Below are 15,376 nucleotides of genomic sequence, written 5' to 3' on the forward strand. Positions count from 1 at the left end.
TTTTTTTTATGTCAGCCGTCATGCACGTGCAGAACAATCTGTCGTCTGTGCCACCTGCTTCTTGATTGATGATGGTTGTAGTTATCTCTTAAATGACTTTATGTTTTGTGCTGAATGTTTATGCGTTTCTTGCTGGCTATGTTTTTTCATAAGGAACATAAAAAAGATTCCAACAACTTTTCATAAGTTAAATGTTTATACTTTTCTTGGCTTGCTGGCTATGTGAATTGTGATAGGTCCATGTATTTAATTTAATTTGATATCATTAATCAATAATCATTGACTGCTTTATACTGATATACACCAACCTTCCTACTTGTCAAATTCTTGATTTTTTTTTACAAAACAAAAACAAAAAAAATCTTAATTATTTTTTTTCTTTGTATTCGAATATATTTAAAAAAAAAAAATTGTAACCTATGAATACTTTCTACAACAGATTCTCGAAAGATCAAATGGCTAGTAAAGAAAAATAATTAGACTAATCTGAATCTTCCTATTGATCCTACTATTAAAACAACGCAACATGATCAATGTTACAAAAAGAGTTAGATGCTAAAGCATTACCCTAAACCTGAGTTTATATGTCTTTGCTCTTCATCTCCTGGTGGTTCCTTTCTACTCGGATTTGTCTTGGTTTTGATATCCATTCCTGCTTAACATCAATGCCCTTAAATTAGCACATCTCCCATCTCTAAGTTTCTGAACAAAGATTACGGTCTCTTAAATAATAATCAGCTTACCTTTTATGTTCCCACGGTTTAAGAACTGAATGAGATAGTCCCTGAAGCTAGACAAGATCTGTCTCTCCTGTTCTAAGTAACTCTCCGAGCTTGTGTATGCGTCTTCTTTCTCTTGGCTTGTTTTCACTCGAGCTGCAGATGTCTCTTTCTCTGATATGAACACATGCTCATCATCACACATCAACGCACGTGTTGCTGGAGACATAGGCTTCTCGTCCACACTATCAGAGTCTAGGACGCAGTCTGGAGAGTCGTTGGTCTCATTACCATCATCTCTCAGGGCTGGATCGAGTGTAGGGTCTTCCTCGTTTTTCCTCCTTTTATTTGCTAAATCCACCGATCCCGTGACCAGAAGCGCACATAGGTCTTTCGCATGACGCGGCTGGATAGTATTTGACAGAGAAGACCTACAGAGGTATAGACAGTTAGATCAATCCTTAAGATGGGCATCATGGTGGTTTTGAAGGAGTTGAATATCACCAACCTGTAAGTACATGTGTTAGGGACTGAAAATAGAGAAGTGTCACCATTCCTTATAAGGTGTGGACCCGCCGCAGATGAGCCTCTAGCTGATTGTAAAGCTTCCTTGCTCTTTCTCTTTCTTGATTGAAGAGGGTTCAGATAACCAGACGTGGCAACAGCGCGGTTGAGAGCCGCGTTGGTCGTCTGTTGTTGTTGCTGTTGTGTGTAGGTTTCTGGGCCATGAAGAAGGGTGTTTCTCTCTTGGCTACCTTCAAAGTTCTTGCAATCTCGACATCTACAATTTTCAGAGCATAGGACATTCGCCTGGTAACACTCGCAGTACTTCTTGAGGCATCCTGATTTCTTGCAGTGGCATCCTTTGCTATGCTTCCCCAGGATCAGTAGTTGGTGCCGCACATCTTCCTATAAGTTTACAGCAAATGACTTATATCAAAAATCGTCTCCTATTACTTGCTTTGGGGTCCAAAGCTAAACTTTTTGGAGAAAAAAGTTAACGTAACAAGATCACACACACACACACACACACACACAGACACACACACACCTGCAAATCTTTGGTTCCAAGAGGACTACCAGCAATCTTGGGCTTGAAGGCATCAGGATTACGCTCTAAAGTCCCAGTGATGGCTTCTTGTCTAGCGGTCTCGTTCTCCAAATTATTAAGACACTTCAGACAGTTGCAACCATTGCAATACGATCCAGACGCAAAGCATTCACAATACCTAAATGAATGAACACACATTACATTCATCACATTGACCACAAATTACAAGTCTTTTTAAGATGTACACTTACAGCTTCAAGCATCTAGAAGCTTTACAGTTGCAATGCTTCTGTTTACTTGGAGTAGTAGTAACATCCTTCGACTCAGCTTCTCTATGCATCCCTCCTGGTGTCAAAGTCTCTTGCTTGCTGCTTACACAATCCAAAAAAAAAGAAACCTAACTAACTTGCAACAACACACAAATCCTCCCGATTTTTGAATCAAAGTTGAAAGCTTTTATACCTCACTCGATACTTCGCCGGATTATGATCAAACCCATGAAGCGGCGGAGGCTTCTGCGGCGGCGTGCTGAGCTCCGTCGCCGAAGATCTAACCGGCGAACGAGGCGTCGACTTCACCCTTTGATCCTCGGAGCCTGACGGCGGCGGAGGAAAGTCTCCTTCTCTCTGATCCGAATTCGAATCGAGAATCTTCTCACTTCCCTGAGAAGAATCCATCTCCGTCGCAGCCGAGACGGAGAAATCCAATCGACGCGCCAATTGGTTTCGGTGAGAGCCCAAGTCCTGATAGGTGTTCTCCATAGTGAAATATTCAATGGAGAGAGAGAGAGAGAGAGAGAGAGAGAGATAGAGAGAGAGAGATTTCGTCGCTGCTTGGAGCTGAAGAGCTCTTCTTCTTCTTCCTCTGTGTTCGTCTTCTTCCTCCTCGACTCTTTTTGAAAAAATTGAATTTTGATAAACTTGATGACAAAATCTAACGGCTGAGATGAAAAGGAGTTATCAACGGTTTGGATCGCTAGATTGAGGTTTTTGTTTTTTTTTTCTAACCGACGTTTTAGTGATACGAAGGCCCAATAGTTAGCCCAATATTAAAAAGGATAAGTTTGATAGAGCTATGATCCCTAATTTTGTATATGTTTTTTTTTTTTTTTGAAAATATAGATACCATTTGTGAAAATGTTTTGGTTACAGAGATGATTAAATTTTTAAAAGATAAAGATAAAGAGAAGTAGATAATAATTTAAACACACACACAGCAGAATTTGATTCCTTTGCTTAGCCTTGGATTCTCTCAAACCATAGAGATAAATAGGTCAGAAGTCGATTTGGTGTTGTGGCAGTGGGGCGAGTCATTGAAGGTTCTTCTTTGTCCATTGAGTAGAGCTTTGATCGGAGTTGCAGACTGATGTCCCTGATGATCAAGTTTGCAGACCGAAAAGCATTGTTGTGAAGCCTTGAGTTTCTTTCCTTCCAAAGATGATAGATAGTTGCCTGAAAAATAAGGTGAACAATTGTCCTTAATCTTCTTTGTATATGTTGTTGATCAAAAGGGGAGAGACACATCCCCCAGCAGGTTCGAGAGCCAGAAATTTTAGAAGGATCAATTTCATTATTAACATACGTTGAGTCGATAATCTAATTTGTGTAACAATTCCTCAGTTTTTTTCTTGGATGCAAGTAAAATATATAATATTTTGGATCAATTGACACATCTCCTAAAGAAAATGTTTAGTCACTGGGTTGAGATGAAACACTAGTCTCGAATCCTCAAAAAATTTAATGATACATATGTATAGATGATTAGACTTCCAAATTGATTATATATATAAATATATTGATTATTTACTAATTGTTTCAAGTTCAATAAATCTCAAAAGTTGGCTCTGTACATCAAAAGTAAGATTCGCTCCTCTTGTTCTTTGTTCTTTACAAGACTTTTTGTACGTTTGATGTCTCATATACCCACATCAATTCGAGAGTTGTAATATGCTACGAATAGAACAAACGAGGAAACATGTATCAAGGTACAAGTGGGGAAGATATAACTCTTTTAATTTTTCTAGTGAAGTGACTCTTGCCTATAGTCTCGTTTTACATTTCTTATATATATGAAAATGAAATGGAATTTCTTCATTTTATGTTCCTGTTTTCTACAAGTGTAATGAAAAATGATGTCGACGTAAGCACGTAAACATGACGAAACGTTTGAAAATGAGCGTAAGTCGCATTTACTTTTTTAAGTTTTGTCCTTAATTCACTAAGACAGACGAGCTTAGTGACGAGTTTCTCCACTTATTGGTATTACTCATCCAGTTAACTTTTTTTGTCAAAAGACTATAATTTTGGCTTTTGACTTTATGAAACCGTTTTTGATCAAAAAAAAAAAAGACTTTATGAAACCGTTTTATCATGTTAAAGTGTTATAAGAAGCCGTTGGTTTTGTATTACTTGTTTTAAAATGCTATAAACATAATGATGTATTATTGTTGAAAAAAAATTGTGTATAATGATGTATAAATATATAGGAGCATGCATAAAAACTAGAGACAGAGAAGTAATCATGCATTTTCCGGGAGATATAAAGATAAGTAATCAACGATGTGTTGACACAATGGAAGGAAGCCTAAACTGGTCAAATAAATCTCAGACTCATCACGAAAATCTATTATTATAAAGAAGAGACTCTCTTCTTCTACATTGTGCCACGTCAGATAATAGTGTGTCTTGACGTTGACACGTGTCCTCTTTACTTCAAAACTTCGCGTTTCATTTATTTTACCACATATAGACGATACATGAGATTAAACGAAGCGTTTTGTATTAGTGTTTGGGTGCCCTCATCTGGCGTCTCCATCCTCTCTCTCCTCCTCTCCGATCCTTCGTCTTCTCCCTTCATATGAGAGACAATAGCAATAACCACATTATCTCATAAATCCCTCCATTAATTGACCACCCATGATCTATATTTAATGTGATTCTTGGGACTGCAAAGCGGTGGAAATTATTCTATAAAAATATATGAGCAATAAGTTATGGCTAAAGCTTTCTTCTTCCTCTCCAATTTACAAAGCGACTGCTCTTCCTCCACCATCCATGTTTGCCTGCTCCGTTTCTGGGAAGAGAGGAATATATGCCGTGATGGAGAACTCATGGGGTTCGACATACTCCTTGATTCGCAGGTTGTGTATTAACTCTGACTTTAGTTCATAGTCCTGTTAAATTCTATACACATCTCCTCCTTTTAGATTCAAGGTTTTACTTTTTCATTGTGTTTAGTAGTTTCTGTTCTAGATTTTAAGCCGATCCATTTGAATACTTTATGAATTGCTATTATCTGAAAAATATTTTCGAGTTCCTGTTCTTGGCTCAGCCATTTCCAAATTTCTTTTATTGTTTTTTCCCTCATGTTCATATTTTAGGTCATTTGGAATAACCCTAATGACACTAAACCATCTTCTCAATCCGTCAAAACAACACTGTAAGCTTATTTTCTGAGATATAGCTCAAGCTTCAATCTTCCTCTCCTCTCCGATTTGCAGAACGGACGCTCCTCCTCCGCCGTTCAAGTGCAGTTGATCGTTTATTGGAGGCCATGAACATCATCGTTTATTGTATTTCCTCCACCGGCTAAGAGCAGAACCGCCTCTCTTTTCTCCGGGTCGGCTTCTTATTTAAGAGGAAGCATATCAGCGATTGAATGAGAGAATAAAAACAGAGAGATGATGGGTAATACGCGTACGAGCTACGCCACAGTTGAAGATCTGACGGAAGTATACATGTCATAGCTAGAGCTTCAGCCACTAATGGCGGCGGAAGGAAATCACTTAGAGGCGGAGGAGGGAGGACATTACTTAGCAGTGTTGGTGGTCGGAGTTGGTTTATCTAACAGGCGCCTGCAATTCCCTGTCAACTTCTCCATGACACCTAGCAGTTTCTGTTTATCAACAACATAAGAAAAGGTTTTCTTGATGCTCATATCAAACGTGTCATATCATTCATATATGTGAAAGTTGAATTTGATTTGGTTCTTGCAGACAAGGCAAGCCTTTACTCCAAAACAAATAACCTTTACACCAGAGCAAATAAACGGAAGTTGTTATGTTATTAGCCTTTCCAACAAGACTGTTTTTGATGGTTTGAGGAACAGCGTATGATGGGAGGAAGTTCTCTTACAAGGTATAAACTTTACGTTTGATTAATGTTTCTTTATTTTTTTCTGAACAACAACCATGCTGTTGTCACAGGCTAAGCACGATGTCAAATATGCTGCTCGGATTGCAGCTGTTGATCTGAAAGTAGTTTACCCGAATGTCAGCAGTTGCTGAACTGAAAGTAGCTTACCCTAATGTCATGGAGGATTTTCAGGTTTGCTTTTGTTTTATACAGTTGGTTTGGATAATGTTTACGTAAGTGTTTGGTCACCTTAGATCCGGTTGGTTTTGGTTGGACAAGAAATTATCTCAAGTTGTGTGTTTGTGTGGATATATATGGTTTGGTTCTTGATTGTGTTTGTATTGTGCATGCTCTGAAAGCTTCAACACAGATATGGTTCCTATCAAGCGCTGATTCACAAGAGAATATTGTGAACCCTAACAACTTCAAACCTCAGGTCGAGATTGATGACGAGTTTAAGTTTCTGCTCCACGACATAGACATCCCGAGCGACCTGCTTGACGTGTAGATTGAGCTTCTCAAGATTGGTGTGGAGCCAGTTATGAACACTGCGCAGAGAGCTGCTTCGGAGATTGAAAGTGTACAGAATAAACCAATACATAAGAAGAAGAAACAAGAGATCAGCAAGAGCACAAAACTCACCAACACCCATCTTCCCGAGCTCTTTCATATCCTTAATGGCAGCACTTCATGTATCAAATTTTGGGTCAGATCTATAAGTGAAGAAATTTATTTGTGCACTCATCATTGCCACACATATAGGATCCAGTCTGAAGAGGATATCCTCGATAAGATACAAGGTTAAGTTATTCATGATCAAAAGATGAATCAATGTACTACCGAAATTACAACTTCTGCTTTTCTGTGTTAATGTGAATATCTTTGATTCATTCAATGATTGTGTTGTAGATCATAATATAGTAAAATTGACAACAAATTGTAGCATGGCATACAGAAAAGAAAAAAAACAAGAAACTACAATGTCATATGTCAATACAAAAAATAGTATAAATTTATTAATTTTAATGGATTTTGAAATATAAATTTTTATTAAAAGTCTTTATGAAATAATGAAATGTCAAAATATTATATATACTACAAAGTAATTGTATTGGAAAATAAATGATAATATATTAATTTGAACATGACAATGAAAACAACTAATTTAAGTGAATTAAAAGGCAATATACTTTCACCCAATGATAATATTTATTTTGAAAAGAAAAATTATTCGACAATGACAACTAAAATAAAATAGAGAGAGTGAATAAAAATTAATAATTTTTAATTTTCTTTATGAAATCATGAAAATTTAATAGACTTAATATTTATTATTTACTGACTTGAAAAAAATTTAAAAATTCAAATGTAATAAATCTTTACTAATTACTCAACTGTATTTAAAAGTGTAAAAGTTCAATAAAATTCATAATTGGCTAAAACATTGCCAAAAGTATGAGAATATGAACGTCATTGGTTTATAGAAGTATGTATATCAATTTTCTCCATTTGCACATATAGCCTGCTTAGCTATTAAAATCCTAAGTAAAAAAAAACTTCATTAACAAAAAACTTCATTAACAAATTATATATATATATAATTTAGTCAAAAAACAAATTATATATTACAAACTACCTACATTTACCACATAAACAAAGATATATAAAATGCTAGCAGAATATATTCATAAATATGATTATTAGAAAGTTTATCTCTGCAACAAGTAAAGATTAAAAAATTAAAGATGGTTTAACAAAAGAAATAAATAAAAAAATGGCTTAACTAACGAATTATTACTACAAACACACGAAAAGAATTTGTGACACATATCCTCGCTAAGAAAAAAAAAAGAAACACACGAAGAGAATAAAAATAAACAGTGAACATCCTAATTCCATCCTAAAAGGCCCGTACATGATTCACGAACCCAAATAAGAACATCCTAACAAAAGATAATAGTCAACAACTGCTAACAGATTTTTTTTTCGAAAAAAACTACTGACAGATTTTGTAAATACATATAAGCACTACCGGGCTTTATCTTCCAATCTTTAAACGTCCAACGAACAAGCTTGCACCAAAAATTAAAATAAGTCAACCCACAGACGCTTCTCCAATTCAACCAGGTACTCTTATCTAAAAAATACTTTCAATAAGTATGCACAAACTAAGATTAACAATAATGTTAAACTATATTAACACTACAATCAGTCAAACTCGCTGATACATGCACCAATACCCTCCACCTTTTGTCCAATGGTAATCACTTTCGCGCACACACTATTATCAGAAACCAACGACATTCACACAATCATTACTTCCAACTGCAAACCTGAAACAGAGACAATGATATTTTACAATAGATAGTTGAACGCAAATACCTCACAAAAACTATATATAGTATTCTGTATGCACCAAAATCATAATAAGAAACACAACTACCACTATATAACGTACATGATATAACATTAATAAACCATCTACCCCCTTAAATTCGTTAGAAACATCAACATTATTATAATTTCTTCTTGCAAAATTTAACATAAAGAATATGCAATGAATTAATATAGATAATAACAAATTTTAACAAATTATTTATTAAAAATAACCAAATGATCTCAAAATTCTTTTCATTGTTCATTTGTTTATAATATTGCTTTCAATCTATAATAATTTTGAAATGTTTCATAAATTTAATATAAATTCATATGGAATAGTTTTTATTACAACTTCCCGCCCGTAGGGCGGGTCGACCCCTAGTATCATATAATATATTGCATGTATGTATATTCAATTATAATGATGTTAATGTGACAACATATCATTCAGCTACCGTTACAATGTCATTTCGAATTTAAAATATTCTTATTAAATGTAATAACTTTTAGTTTGCCACTCTGCAATAATAGATGCATGAATTGTTTCTTGATATTGAGTATTGAACAACTTTATTTTCCAAACAGTCATTTACCATTTCTACTCCTCGTTATAGCATCTCTTAATTCATATTTTTTTTTTTTGGATCAAAATTCATATCTATTTTTTCTCTTAAATCATAAGGGATTATGCGTGTATATGCATCTAGTTTGAAAGTTTTAGGATCTGTTTGAGATCGATGCCGGTTTGTTAAAACCAAAATTAACTGATAACTGATTTGAAAAAACATTGCTATATCTTATTTGATAGTACATAAGAGATGTTATAATGTATTAACAAACTAGAAACCTGCTAATTTAGTGGGATCATCATGTTTCCAGTGCAAGCATAAAGACTATACTTACGCTCTTTATAGATGCAAAACCTGAAATATGACGGCAAAGCTTTCAAGACTACTCAAGATACTGCATATTCGAATATGAGTCATATGAGATTCCTCTAGTACACATTTTACGTTCAATATAGTATTGAGTATATGTATTGATATTGAGCGATTTATATATATATATATATATATAGTTATATAAGGAATAATAGCTAATAATAAATGTATTATGAGATGGCTGGAATGACTGATAAATCATAGTTTTTTAAAAATTAAAAAAAAACTCGAGCAACAATAACAATAAAACGGCGGGACTCCATTTGAGTATCAACTTGTTGAGAGAGCGAAGAGAGAGAGAAAACGTGTGGGGAGAAGCTCCGACGTCCGGTTGCGCGTCCGAGCGCGTGCCGGCGCCGGTGGCTCCCTCCTTTGTCCTTTGAGTCTAGTTGTGTTACGGTGTGCGTCGATCTGTTGTCCCTTTCCGATATACTTACGGATCTGGGGTTAGGGTTTTGCTCCGGAAAGAGCTCCGCTTGCGGCGAGTTTTGAACGGTCGCAAATCCGCTCTCTCTGGCTTCGCTGTGAGGAAGAAGGACGGTGGTGTGGTGTGACGGCCATCAGTTTGAGTTAGAGTGTGTTTCGGGAGGCGGAAGTTCCGATAGTTCCGTCGTCGCCGTTTAAAGTTTCCGGGAGTGGAGGCTTCCTCAGTTCTACATCGCCGGCTATCTCCGGGAGGTGGAGGCTTTCACAGCTCCATCGACGCCGGCCTGGGATCCGAAGGGTGAAGCCGTTCTTTGCCTTGTGTTGTCGGGGGTCTTTTCCGATCTATTTTAGGGTTTTTTTTATGTTCTGGTGGTCTCGATTGATGATTCGGGGATGAGTTCTTATTGATGTAAGAGAGAGCTGTGTCTGGAGTGAGATGGTGATTTCCGTGCGGCGACTTTGTCCTGTAGGTGTGTGCTCTACCAGTGGTGGATGATATCTTGTTTCGGCAATCTATCTCTCCGATGATATTAACACCTAGAAGGAAAACCGGGTACGGTGTATTGGGAGTGAAGGTCATGGGCTCCGGTTTGTCACGGTGAGGCATGTTCCTGATGGGGCCGGTGAGACGCGCACTAGTTCCGGCGTAGGTTCTCCCGGCGGTAGTGATGAAGCGGACAAGTAACACGTGGTGTCGGAGAGACGGTTGAATAGAAGCGACGGCGTATTGACGTGTCGGCTTAGATTCTAGGGTTTCTGTCTGGTGAGCTTTGGGCTTTGGATGCTCTTTGTGTCATCCTTGTTATTTGGGTTTTGGGTTGTAAGTCGTTGGGCTTTGGAATTGATGTATGGGATTAGTCCCTCCTCTCTTTTATTAATAAAATATTGATGGAAAAAAAAATAACAATAAAACGGCTTTGATGGTTGCATTATTCTAAAGTAGTTATTCTTTTAATCAATTATTATTACCTGGACGTTGATTACAAAATCTCCAAACAATCAAAATGTCAGCTTTTTATAACTTCTTTGGTAAAGCTAATAATTAAATATTGTATTGTCGGGACTAAACATATTAAATTAAGGTTTTGCATATAGTATATACTTTCCTTACTATATCGGCCTCCACTATCCAATATCTTTCACAAAGACAATTATTGAGAGAATCCTTGAAATGGCAAGCAAGAAAAAAGGTTAAGTTAATTTTAAATTAAAAGTTTGTCCAAAAAGTTTATTCTGTTTTTCAAAGGTTATGACTCAATTACATTATAGTTTTCATTGTTCGCCTAGTTTGTTTTGTGTGGTGTTTGCATGGCTATGATAGGAGAAAAATAGCATAGTTTCAAACATATACTACTACTCTCTAGAAAAAACTCAAAATATTCACAAAAGTTAGATTTATCAACAAATGTTTTTTCAATAATATGCGGATTTTAGTTTGGGTTGCGACACAAAAACACTGTAACAAACCATTAAGCAAACATTTTACGCCTGTCTGTATACAAGTTTTAGTTCTTAATATACCATCGTTTAATAAAAATTCCAAAAAGTTACAAGATTTAGGTTTATGGAGATTGAACATATATATTGCAATTATTAGTTACGTTAAACTTACTTATAGGGAAGTCATTTCAATAGATTTTTCTTTCGAATTATGTCTGCTCAACAAAATTAATGGACAGTGACGGACTCTAATTACAGTGTAATCATTAAAGTCTATAGGCTTTTTTCAACAACAAAACGAAAAAGACGTAGGTAGTGACGAAAGAGAAGAAAAAAAAATGGAATCCATTTCGAACCATTCATTACAGTTGTTTTTACACACATATTCCAATCAAGGTAGCTACTTGTATTACAATATTACACTTAGTGCTCGAAAGACAGAAGAAGAGATTCTTTTGTATTGGTTCACAAAAGGAAATGCAATGAGTACAAAGTCGCATTGATTTATACAATAAGAGTCGAAGGCCGAACCATTCAAGTGGTGGTTATCTTAATTTATATCACTATAGTCTAAAAAGGCAACAACAACGATTCGTCATGACTAATTTTTGGTAATCTCAAATCAACAACTAACATTCAACATATAGTACGTGGCCTTACATTGGCTACTAGTTCAATATTATTTATTTTTCATAATTTTCCACACTGAAAAAAACGAAATTATGTACAAGTATTCATATATGGAGCTCACACACACACAAACACGCATTGAGAAAAGATGAGCAGAGACAAATAATCCTAACTCAATCCACCACAAAATAAAGTGTTCACTAAAACAAAGTTAAAACATCATTACTAGTAAGCCATATGTAGAGTATTTTTTATCTGATTATAACTCAATAATTAAACAGTCCTGGAAGATCCCAATCCTGTGATAATGACCCGGGAATCATCTCATAATCAACTTCTGACAACTGATGTGGTGGATGAACCCAAAAGTCTGTAGAGTCAAAGAAAATGAACTCGCTACTTAGCTGAGTCGTACCATCATAGTTGGACCCTAAACTCGGCAGCTCAACAATCTCCTCTAGCTCCTCCGAGCCAGTACCCGAGGAAGACACAAGAGACTCAAGCGAAGAAGAAGACGCTAGAGACGAAGAAGGAGAAGATTGTGAGGTTGTCGTGATGATCTCCATGTGTGCAGCTTTGAGAGCTGCGGCTTGGATGTCTCGAGGGCTGAGGGAGCTTGGCCTTGGGAAAGAGTCCACGAGGTCAGGGAAGTTGAGTGTAGCGGAGGTTCCTTTGATGCTCAAAGCAGCTACATCGTGTGCACGCGCCGCCATCTCTGGTGAAGGAAACGTTCCGAGCCATATACGAGATTTCTTCCTCGGCTCTCTTATCTCTGACACCCATTTTCCCCAGCTCCTCTTTCGGACACCTCTGTAAACCGGATGCTTACCAGAATCTCTAACCGGTTTGGTCTCTCTCTTGCTCTCTTGACTAACTGTGTTAGTCGCAGAGTTCTTGGACGTACTCTCTAAACCTATCATTGGTGATCTTTCTTGTAAGAAGAGCTTTATACCAAAAACACCAATGGCACATTAACCACTGTTTTCTCGAATTTGGAGGTTTTGGGTGGTAAAAAGGAATTATGTTAAGGAAAAAAAGTTAAGAGAATTTGATAAAAATGTGTTGTTTTGGGGGAATGAGTTAATGAAGGAAAATGAGAGGCAGACTTTAATGGGCATTTGTCTACATTTCTTGATCACTCCCTTATTTATACAAGAATTGTTTTGGGGGGTGTGGTAGTAGTGGGTATAGGGGAGATATGGGACAAATATTTCACTAAGTTTAGTGAGTAAAAGAAAGAAAAGGACCCACATGCTAAATTTGATTTCTAATATGCTAAATTTAAAAGAACCGTACATTTTTTTTAATTAATCATGACAACAACATAAATCCATATATGCCTTTACTCCAAAATAATATTATTTTAACAGTGTTGACAAAAAAAATATATTATTTTGACAGAAAAACAAGTCTATATTTTTGTTTGTTTTTTGATGACCTTGATATCCAAATACGTCGGAGAAAGAACCGACTATCGCGTAATGATTGTCCATAAAAAATCTGGACTTATTTCACAAGGAATCCACCGAAGATATTCAAGAAAACTGGTGATCATTCTATATTAATTCACTGATGATCACATGCAGTTTGGACAGAGACTTCTTCGTATTGGATCCAAAGATCTCTTAAAATAATCACTACAAATCTGCATTTGCTTGTTTTCCTTTCACGAATCATGTTTCCTTGGGGTTTCTTTTTGTTTACTATTGAGCAAGATAAAGATCTGTTCTAAGGATGATAGGATATTTATGATAATATTTTTCCAACTTAATGCTGCTACTTTAGTCATTATTTATATGCTATTTGAAAGTATATTTGAATGCTAACTTGTAGTATTAATTTTATAGTATTCTCGAATAGGTTTGAACTTTAAAAGGGTTATCAGAATTTAAAAAATTGATATTAAATAATAGCGAAAATTAAGGTCATTTCTTTTCATGTGCAAGTGGAACTGTTAAAGAAGGTTCTGATAACTTAAGAAAAATTCGTATATTTTGAAATAGATATATACATTATAATCTAAATTTTAAATTTTAAATTATACTTCTAAATTTAAAGTATATAATTTTAAAATAAAATTTAAACATATAGATATATTAATAATTCTCAAAATAATATAGTTACTTATTTAGTTATATCGTTAATATTTTTTTAATATGGTCTAAAAATAAGTCAAAAACCAGCATCAATGAGAATCATGACAATGAGGAGGGTTTTTTCTTAATATTTATCTGACGCTTAAATTAGAATAAGTACAAGACTAAACGAAAGATCAAAGAAATGTGGGAAACGGCTATTTCATACTCAACATATCGTGATATATTCAATTTATATCCGATTTATATAGTCGTGCTAAAACATATCTGAATTATATAACTATACTAAAACATACCCAATGTATAATTTTTTGGCAAAATCATACACCAATCGCCACATCAGCTACCACGTCATCTACTTTTATTCATTTGAATGCTACGTCAGCTAAACGAAAGATCAAAGAAACGTGGGAAAATGGCTATTTCATACTCAACATATCGTATATGTTCAATTCATATCCGATTTATATGGTCGTGCTATATATCTGAATTTATATAACTATGCTAAAACATACCCGATTTATAATTTTTTGGCAAAATCATACACCAATCGCCATATGAGCTACCATGTCATCTACTTTTATTCATGTGGATGCTACGTCAGCTAATTTTGTTGACGATAATACTATATGTACAATTTTTCTTTAAAAAGATAAATAGTCATTTAATAAAGATAATTTTTTAGAAAATATAAAATTTCATAAGTAAATTAATTAATTAATTTTAATCTTATATAAGAAATATATTCGTAAATGTTTCGATCTTATTACAAACTGTCCTTATAAGAGTTATATATGCAGTTAGAAAAAAACAGTTATATATGTGTTGTAATGATTCAAATTCAAGCTAGTGTTATAGTCTTGTTATGCTTTATTAATCATGAGTATGTTATTTACATTTAAAAAATTTAGATTAAAACAACCATGATTAATCAAGACTAACACGTCTGCAACAGTAACATTAAACTTGAACCATTACAACACATATATAACTCTTATAAGGATGCTTTGTGATATGACTGAAACATTTACGAATATATTTTTTATATATAAGATGAAAATTTAGTTAATTAATTATTTTTTTATTAATTTTACTAAATAATAAAATTTTATAAAATTTTACATTTTCTAAAAATTTATTTTTATAAAAATATTATTTAATTTTTCAAAAAAAAATTATACATATAGCATATTCGTCAGCAAAATTAGTTGACGTTGCGTTCACGCGAACAAAAGTAGATGACATGGCAGCTGATGTAGCAACGGATGTATGATTTCGCCCAAAAAATTATAGGTCAAATATATTTTGGCACGAAAGTTCAGATATATTTTGGCACGACCATATAAATCAGGTATAAATTAAATATATCATGATATATTGGATATAAAATGGTAGTTTTCCCAAATAACGTAATAGACGAAGTTTAGAGTGAATGGAGTGGTTTCGGAAGATCTAAAAAGTCTCGAAGGAATATATGAGTTTACTGGCTGATAAGAAATGAAAATTTAGAGATCAACCTTCGTTTCTACATGTTTTTTTTAACATGTTTTTATTTTATTTT

At 34.8% G+C, this 15,376-nt stretch overlaps 2 protein-coding genes and 1 long non-coding RNA gene across 6 annotated transcripts; 1 reads left to right on the forward strand and 2 right to left on the reverse strand.

Moving 5' to 3' along the window:
• Positions 1-39: 39 nt before the first annotated feature.
• Positions 40-2,665, reverse strand: LOC108827271 (protein tesmin/TSO1-like CXC 7). Of its 2 annotated transcripts, XM_056993468.1 has the most exons (7): positions 2,233-2,665; positions 2,022-2,141; positions 1,771-1,948; positions 1,228-1,628; positions 744-1,150; positions 568-652; positions 40-136 (listed from the first exon to the last, which is right to left on the reverse strand). In XM_056993468.1, exons 1-7 carry the CDS (start codon positions 2,529-2,531, stop codon positions 82-84), a joined length of 1,545 nt encoding a protein of 514 aa, XP_056849448.1. In that variant the 5' UTR covers positions 2,532-2,665; the 3' UTR covers positions 40-81. The 2 variants fall into 2 exon arrangements, with proteins under 2 accessions (XP_056849448.1, XP_018456153.1); XM_018600651.2 differs by lacking the exon at positions 40-136 and having other exon boundaries at positions 351-652; positions 2,022-2,138; positions 2,233-2,664.
• Positions 2,666-4,541: 1,876 nt separating this feature from the next.
• Positions 4,542-6,793, forward strand: LOC108827547 (uncharacterized). 3 transcript variants are annotated; one of them, XR_001945692.2, is made up of 5 exons: positions 4,545-4,909; positions 5,270-5,689; positions 5,765-5,906; positions 5,975-6,095; positions 6,263-6,793. It is a non-coding gene; the product is annotated as an uncharacterized LOC108827547 (long non-coding RNA). The 3 variants fall into 3 exon arrangements; XR_008938531.1 differs by having other exon boundaries at positions 4,542-4,909; positions 5,150-5,689; positions 5,975-6,793; XR_008938530.1 differs by having other exon boundaries at positions 5,975-6,793.
• A 4,957-nt stretch (positions 6,794-11,750) lies between these two features.
• LOC108827275 (ethylene-responsive transcription factor TINY-like) lies at positions 11,751-12,858 on the reverse strand. The gene has a single exon (XM_018600654.2). It carries the CDS (start codon positions 12,637-12,639, stop codon positions 11,986-11,988), a length of 654 nt encoding a protein of 217 aa, XP_018456156.1. The 5' UTR covers positions 12,640-12,858; the 3' UTR covers positions 11,751-11,985.
• Positions 12,859-15,376: the final 2,518 nt, after the last annotated feature.

Source organism: Raphanus sativus, chromosome 9 (assembly GCF_000801105.2).
Source record: "Raphanus sativus cultivar WK10039 chromosome 9, ASM80110v3, whole genome shotgun sequence".
NCBI lineage: Eukaryota > Viridiplantae > Streptophyta > Magnoliopsida > Brassicales > Brassicaceae > Raphanus > Raphanus sativus.